This window comes from Apium graveolens, chromosome 9 (assembly GCF_009905375.1).
Source record: "Apium graveolens cultivar Ventura chromosome 9, ASM990537v1, whole genome shotgun sequence".
NCBI classification, from domain to species: domain Eukaryota; kingdom Viridiplantae; phylum Streptophyta; class Magnoliopsida; order Apiales; family Apiaceae; genus Apium; species Apium graveolens.
In genome coordinates this window covers 264,370,916-264,378,837 of record NC_133655.1, presented here as the reverse complement: position 1 = coordinate 264,378,837, position 7,922 = coordinate 264,370,916, and the positions used below count along the sequence as shown (strand labels likewise).

The 7,922-nt window shown below is 32.8% G+C and overlaps 1 protein-coding gene across 1 annotated transcript; it reads left to right on the top strand.

The window, feature by feature from the left end:
* Positions 1 to 4,955: 4,955 nt before the first annotated feature.
* On the top strand, positions 4,956 to 5,876 carry LOC141687098 (protein SEED AND ROOT HAIR PROTECTIVE PROTEIN-like). Its single transcript, XM_074492258.1, has 2 exons — positions 4,956 to 5,220; positions 5,367 to 5,876. Exons 1-2 carry the CDS (start codon positions 5,016 to 5,018, stop codon positions 5,687 to 5,689), a joined length of 528 nt encoding a protein of 175 aa, XP_074348359.1. The 5' UTR covers positions 4,956 to 5,015; the 3' UTR covers positions 5,690 to 5,876.
* The last annotated feature ends 2,046 nt before the right edge of the window (positions 5,877 to 7,922 follow it).

Below are 7,922 nucleotides of genomic sequence, written 5' to 3'. Positions count from 1 at the left end.
AATCTTCTTACAAATTTAGATCAAGGAATCTCAACTCGAAGCATGCTTCACAATTTGTGTGCATTATGTGCTTTTCTTGTTGAATTCGAACCAAAAAATGCTCAAGAAGCTGTTGCAAATGAGCACTGGTCAATTGCAATGCAGGAAGAACTGAATCAGTTCGAATATTATGACATTTGGGAACTTGTCCGACCTCCTTAGGATGCCAAGATCATTGGTACTCGTTGAGTTTTCAAGAACAAGAAGGATGAAGATGGCAACATTATTCAAAACAAAGCTTGTTTGGTTGCTCAGGGATACAACCAACATGAAGGAATTGATTACGACGAGACTTATGCTCCAGTAGCTCGATTAGATGCTATTCGCATTCTAATGGATTTTGCAGCTCACAAGAACTTCAAGCTTTATCAAATGGACGTCAAGAGCGCTTTTTCTAAATGGCTATCTCAAGGAAGAAGTATACGTTAAGCAGCCTCCAGGTTTTATTCATGAAAAGTATCCTAACTATGTTTAAAGGCTAAAGAAATATGTCTATGGATTGAGACACTCCCCTCGTTGTTGGTATGAGTGTCTCAGTCAAATTCTTGTAAACAATGGTTTCACTCGTGGTACACTCGATCCCACTCTCTTTATTTTTCATAAACGTGATCATTTTCTCTTAGTTCAAGTTTATGTAGATGACATTGTGTTTGGATCCACTAACGAATCTTTGTGTAAGTGGTTTTCTAACTGCATGCATAAGGAATTTGATATGAGTTTAATAGGTGAACTACAATACTTTTAGGATTGCAAATTAATCAGTCTAATGCAGGAATATTTATTCACCAAGGCAAGAACATTAAGGATCTACTCAAACGATTTACAGTTGAACATGGTACACCTAAAGTTATACCAATGATTACTTCAGTTAAGCTCACAAAAGATGAACAAGGTACACCCGTAAATGTCACTAAATTTCGAGGTATGATCGGATCTCTTTTATATTTAACTGCCTCTCGTCCAGACATTATGTACAGTATATGCTTGTGTGCTTATTTTCAGTCTCAACCTAAAGAATCTCATTTGAATGCCGTTAAACGTATTTTTAAAAATTTAAAAGGTACGAGTGACTTGGGATTGTTTTCTCCAAGCTTCTCTTCCTTTGATTTAATCGGTTTTTCAGATGCTGACTATGCAGGGTCACGGGTTGATAGAAAAAGTACAAGTGATGCTTGTAAATTTTTAGGTGATTGTTTGGTTGCATGGCATAGTAAAAAGAAAACATTTGTAGCTCTTTCTACTGCAGAAGAAGAGTCCATAGCAGCTGGTAGTTGTTGTGCTCATATTTTGTGGATGCAACAAATATTGCAGGATTTTGGTATTTCTTTCTCAAATATTCCTATTTAGTGTGATAATACCTCTGCAATTAATATCTTTAAAAGTCCTATCATGCATTCTCGTACTAAGCATATTGATGTTCGTCACCATTTTCTACGAGATAATATTTTTAAAGGTAATATTGAGCTTATTTACATATCTACTGAGCAACAACGTGCAAATATCTTCACTAAGCCTTTAGCTGAAGATCATTTTTGTATAATGAGTCATAAATTAGGTATGTGTTCCTTGTAATTTTTACGTGATATATTATTTTGTGATTTTAATTTGTTTATAATTTTATTTATTTTTATTCTCATTTTTATTCGGGGATATTTTCTTCTTGCATATTCTTATATATTTACATGTATTAATGTGTGGTTGTTGTGTATGGTTTAGTTTTGCAATTAATTAATTATTAATGATTTGTGTGTTTTACCGTGTTGCATGCAAATTGATTGTGATTATCTTTTGACAAGACCTGACTTCTCACTTCTCTTCTCCTTGGTTTTCGTGCATGACTTTTGAGTTCTATACATCTTATTTTTCCTGTTAACTCTACACTTCACTTCATATTCTACCTCTTCCCCTTCTCATTCCTATATATTTTCTTTTTCTAATCTTTTCGGTTTATTCACTGCTTACACATTCTCTCTAAAGATTTTACCCTCCTTCTATTAACCCTTTACATTCTCTCTAACAATGGCTCGCCAATCAACACACTTTACTCGATCAAGGTCCGCAGCTCACCAAACCCAAGCCGCTGGTGCCTCGGGCTCCAAGCGCCGCCGTGTTGGTAAATTTGAATCAGAAGCTTCCAGCGGAGCGTCTCACGACTCGTCTCAACGAAATGCAAAAGCAAGCGGTTCCAAAATTTTATCCAAGTCGATTTTGAAAGAAATGCTCTGTGCTTTAGAACTCCTCAATATGGTTGGAGTTTCGTCTCTGTTTGAAGCAGTCGGTTGTGCTTCATTGTTGTCGCCCCCAGATGTGATCTACCCTGAGTTAGTCAAGGAGTTCTATGCCAATTTTAGGATTTTGTCAGACAACATTATTTTTTATGAGGTTCAAGGAAGTCCAGTGTGTTTCAAGGCCGATTTACTCGCAAATCTCTTGATGGTATAAATGCCAAGCTTTTTGTTTTATATACTCATGACAAAAGAATTGTTAAGACCATTGACCTTGAGTTTGGTTCGTTACAAGAAGGTATGGTTTCAATAGCAAAATCCTGGGAGAAGGAGTTCGTGAAATTATTTTTCCAACTCGGTTCAGAAACGAAGTTTTTGTCACATCAATTATCAGCCATGCATGATAAAGCTAAGATGTATTGGCATAAGAAGAAGAATTGGATTGGAGACTGTACTCTTGAAGATATTACAACGCCTCTTCCTCTTCCAGTTGTTCCGCCTCCGTCCGTGTTTGGCATGACTAGAGAAGAGTATAAGTCGAAGATTTTTGAATGGATGAAGGAAAGAGATGGCAAAGTTCCTGATCAAGATGATTTTTAGAAGCTGTTCTTTGAGTATGGAAAGGCTCCGATTTATCCTCAGTCAAAGGACATGCCCTCAGGCTCAGGAAAAGGCAAGGGAAAGACTCAAGTGGATCTCTCTTATTCCGATGACTCCGATTGAAGTCCCCTTTTATGATAAGGGGGAGAAGTTTTATTGTTTTAAGACATTGTCTCATTTGTTTTTAAGATTTTGATTCTTGTGTTTGGTTGTTTGACTTTCTTACTTTCATTGGTTTTTGGTTGATTTGGTTTTATGTATTTAACTGATGTGTTTTGCATAGATAGCAACTATACATCCTGGTTTATGGATGAGTTGTTATGTTAAGTGATTAAATATTTGAGACTGTTTCTTTATATGTCTGTTGTTTCATTCATATCACTGTCTCATTTGTGCTACCTGTCTCATTCATATATCTGTTACACTTATATCATAAACTGCAAAATATATTATATTCCTACTAACTCTCTTTTACAGGCCTTAAGTGTTTTTGATAGGGGGAGCTTTTATGTTCTCTTTGTCATCATCATAAAAGGGGGAGAATGTTGGAACACAGGTTTATGATGATGTATATTAAAGCAACAAATAATCAGATATACTGTCCGAGCAAAGCTTCTGTAATTCAGACAACTTTCAGGAGTCTGTAGTTTACTGGAATAGGATTGTTAGGGTTTTTGTAATTCTATTTGACCGGGTAAACAAGTTTATCTTCAAAACAAACTCTATCTTGATAAACCTATTTGAACTATTAAAATCTTATCTTTTCTAAGGTTTATCTTTTACAACCAACTAACGGGTTGTTTTACAAAGACTTATTCAAATATCTTCAAACAAACAATTTATCCAATTTTATCTCTTGTTTGTTTTGAAAATCAAACCCGTTATATTTTTGTGTATAAATACACATCTTGTTTTTCAGATTCAATAAAGAGTGATTATTCTACGTTCTATCTTTATTCTCTAAAAAACTCTTCTTATTCCATTGTCTTGAATATATTATCAAATAAGAAGACACATCTCATGTTTTCAGATTACGAATAATGCTTTCACGTCTAATCTTCACCAGAAATACATTTCTTGTTCTCTATTTTTCCACTCGAATATTCAGTTGAACGAGATAATAGTTTGAGTTGTAAATTTCATATCTTTACATTGTAACGTGTATTTATCAACTTGTGTCGGGTTGTGGCAAGACTTGATTCCGAAGTATAGCAAAGGTAGTCAAAGGGCTAAGGTATAGCAAGTGTGTTAGGTAGTAAAGTTTGCTAGGGAAATGGTTTCTTTCGATGTTATCCATTTGTAATCAAGGAAAAAATTGTAAGTTCTTTTATTGAAGTTGATATAATACATTACCTATGCTAGTTGACATAGAGACTTGAATGTAGGCCATAGAATAGGAATAAGGGCCGAACCAAGTGAAAACTTCTGGTATTTTTACATTGTTCGATTTCCATAATACTGCATTTATATTTCAGTATTTTATATTCTGCAGTTAATTAAGACTGTTTCATTATCTGTCTCATTCGTAAAGGATATGTCTCATTTACATAAAAAGCTGTCTCATTTGTCATATCAATTAGAAAATTGTTATATCGATTGAGTCTTTGAATTTCAGAGCCTTTATGTGAGGCATAGGTCCTACTAAAAAGGAAGACGCTAACATCATCGTCCCCCTTTTTAACCCACTTATTTTTGTCTTCTTGAATCTTTTCTCCTGTTTGAATTATTTTTCTACATTTTCACTCGCTTCATTTCATTTTATCCCCCGAACCAAACATAAAATCGTGAGTAATGTCGCAGTCGACCCTGGACAGCTGACACTGTTTCTCTCCCGAGTCTTGATCCACGCTCATAATCGCTAACGAACTGACAAGTACTCTTATTCACTAAAAATCGTGCAAACAAGTAACCAATTATTCACAATGCATCGAGCCATGCACCGTCAAAGAGTTGACATTTATTTAGTCTAGCAAATAAATTATGATATATACAACAACTGCATAAGAAACAATAAAACAATATAAAATTTATTAGAATTTCCCTATAAATAGATATAGGATTTTAGCATTTTATACACATTCAGAAAGTGAAGACAATATTTCACACTCACCTCCTCTAATTAGCAAGCTGATAACACACACCAATTGCATAATGGCTACTGCATATACCAAATTTGCACTAGCAATGCTTGTGTTGTTAATATCTACTATTGCTGTTTCAGCTAATCCTGGTAATGAAAGTAACGGCCTTAAACCTATGCCACAAAACCACTTGACGCAGAAGTTTTTGCCAGGGTTTGTAGCCGTTCAAGGTCTTGTTTACTGTAAATCAGGCTCCAAACTCATTCCACTCAAAGGTATTGATTTGTTACTAGCTTGTCTCGCATCTTCTTCTTCTTTTCTTTTTCCTTTCGGAACATGAAATTCACTAGCATCACTTTATCAGAATTAGTTGTAATGTAACACATAGAACTTACATATATATGCATAACTTCGAACGCAGGAGCTGTGGCTAGAGTGACATGTCTAACAACCAGGCCAAATGGATACGAATCAGCTCCGATATCCATTTCAAGTAGTCCGGCAGATGCAAAGGGTTATTTTTTGGTTATGTTGTCGCAACTAATTAGGAACGGAAGGAGGATAAAAGAATGCAAGGCATTCCTTGAAAAATCTCCAATGGAGACATGCAAAGAGCCTACTAATATCAATAATGGAACAAGTGGTGCGCTTCTACGTGCTCCCAGGCTCCTCAAGAACATCAACTTGTATTCCGTTGCCCCTTTCTTTTACACCACACAATCAAATCTACCAAATGGATATTAGTTAATTTTGTTGAGCTCACGAGAGCACATTTTGTTTTGTTTTATTCATTCTGAGTTTGTTTGTGGGTAATTTTGTTCTGCGAAAGATTCAGTTGTTAACATCATTGTAACCCCGGCTTTTCTATTATACGTAACACTTTTTGGTGCAGATGTTGTTATAAATTATAATGCATTGACTGTTTTATTTACTTTCATAATGCTTTTTTTTTTCGAATTTTGTACGGCTAGATATCCAAACTGCAATGTTTTTTTTTGACAAAAAACTGCAATGTTAGTTGTTTTACTTACTTATTTTTTATATTTATACTTTACTATTATCATTTCTATTTAGAAAAATTATAAAAAATATTACTTTTTTTAAATAATTTGTTTACAATTTTATTGTTTTTTGAAAAAAATTATAAAAAAACGGTTTGAAACCAAAAGTAACCACATGTGCAGCTTATCTAAAAATGTACTTGATATTTTTGGTTGCAATTGAGGTTACATTTGATTGCATTTGTGGTTGCAGCGGGTTCTAAACTGTATTTTTGTTAAAAAAATAAAAAAAATCGTATTTTTGTAAATTAAAATTTAAAAAAATCATAGTTTAACAAAAAAAATAAAAAAAACATATTTTTTTTAAAAACCACTTCTATTTATTCATAATTTATTTTAAAACTTTGTTTAAATCAAAATTATTATTATGCATGTTTTAATTTAAAATTTTCAAAATAAATTATTTTGGTAAAGATAATTTTATAGAGTATATAGTATAAATATATTTACATTAAAGAATTCAAATAATTTTAGTTGTTGCCGATATTAGACGAGCATTTGTCATTATTATACTCACATTCAGCTAGTAATTTTTCAATTGTATTCTGCTCCTTTAGCGCAGTTCATTTTCTTAACATTCTAAAATAATATATTTTTTTCTTAATCTCATCAGTTTCCACGGTTTTCTTTACCTTTGTTCATTTTTCTTAATTCTTTATCAACAATAATAATAAAATATCTTACTTTTTCACACAACCCCTTAATAAGATTGTATAAACCGCAACAAGTGGACAACATTAATCACCGAACAAACAACAATGTAAATATATTTGGTATCAGAATCAGTTTAGCTATTAAACTCGGGTTCAAATTTTCCCACCCCAATATCAAAATCAGTTGTAAATTTTAGAGATTTATATTATTGACTTATTTCTGTTTGTCTAATATTAAAAAAATATAAAATCATGTTCTGATAATTTTAGAGCACATGTTACTTAACATTAGCGTTATAAAAATCGGTCAATTTGAACGAATACTCGGACAAATACTCGAAAGTTGTAGATGAACCGATTCATATTTTAGCGAGTATTCGTACTCAAATACTAATTAAAAAATTATCAAATTACTCAAATTTTGAAGATGTAATTTAGTAAATCGGATTTCCAAGTTTTACGACATTACTTAAAATATGCTAACATATGCAACATGTTTTAGGATATTTAAAATATCTCTAGACCCCTCTATCAAACTTATGTCATAGTTGTGGTGATACCAAATAATGGATTTTAAAGTTAAAAATTGAACTTTTTCGATCCTGGCTATAAACTATAACCAAATATATTTATGATAAATTAGCTAACTTTTTTCTAAATTTGTTGCCCATGATATTTCATATATTATAGATAGGCACTAGTCTTTTTTAATATTTTTATATTATTTAAAATTATAATAAATTTCTTTTTGAATCATTACCTTATTAATATATTTATAAATAATAATATAAGTATTTTTTTGGCGGGAATTGAACCTGAATTTTGGGTAGTGTATATTTTTGGTGGTATTCAAACCTGGAGTTTTAGTATTGTATAAGTAATAATATAAATATTTGTTATTTGTGGTTTGCGGGACGGTCATAAGTGATGATAATCAAACCAACAAAAAAATATCAAATTATACCCCATTCCGATTATTATAACGTGGAACTTCAGATCCACGTTTCCAACTCCATGTACTTGAGCAACACTTGCATTCCCCATCTTCACAGTCAAGCTATGACTCTGTTGATAAGATACAAATAAACTAATATCAGCACAAATATGTACATTAGCTCCAGTATCTATCAACCATTCATTTGACAGATAGGTAGAAAATATCACAGGGTTGTAGGATACATACCGGTCAACGTTGGTTTCAGAAGCCGTAGCCTCACCAACAACCATGTTCACTACAGGCCCACTTGCGGTTCCAAGCACAAC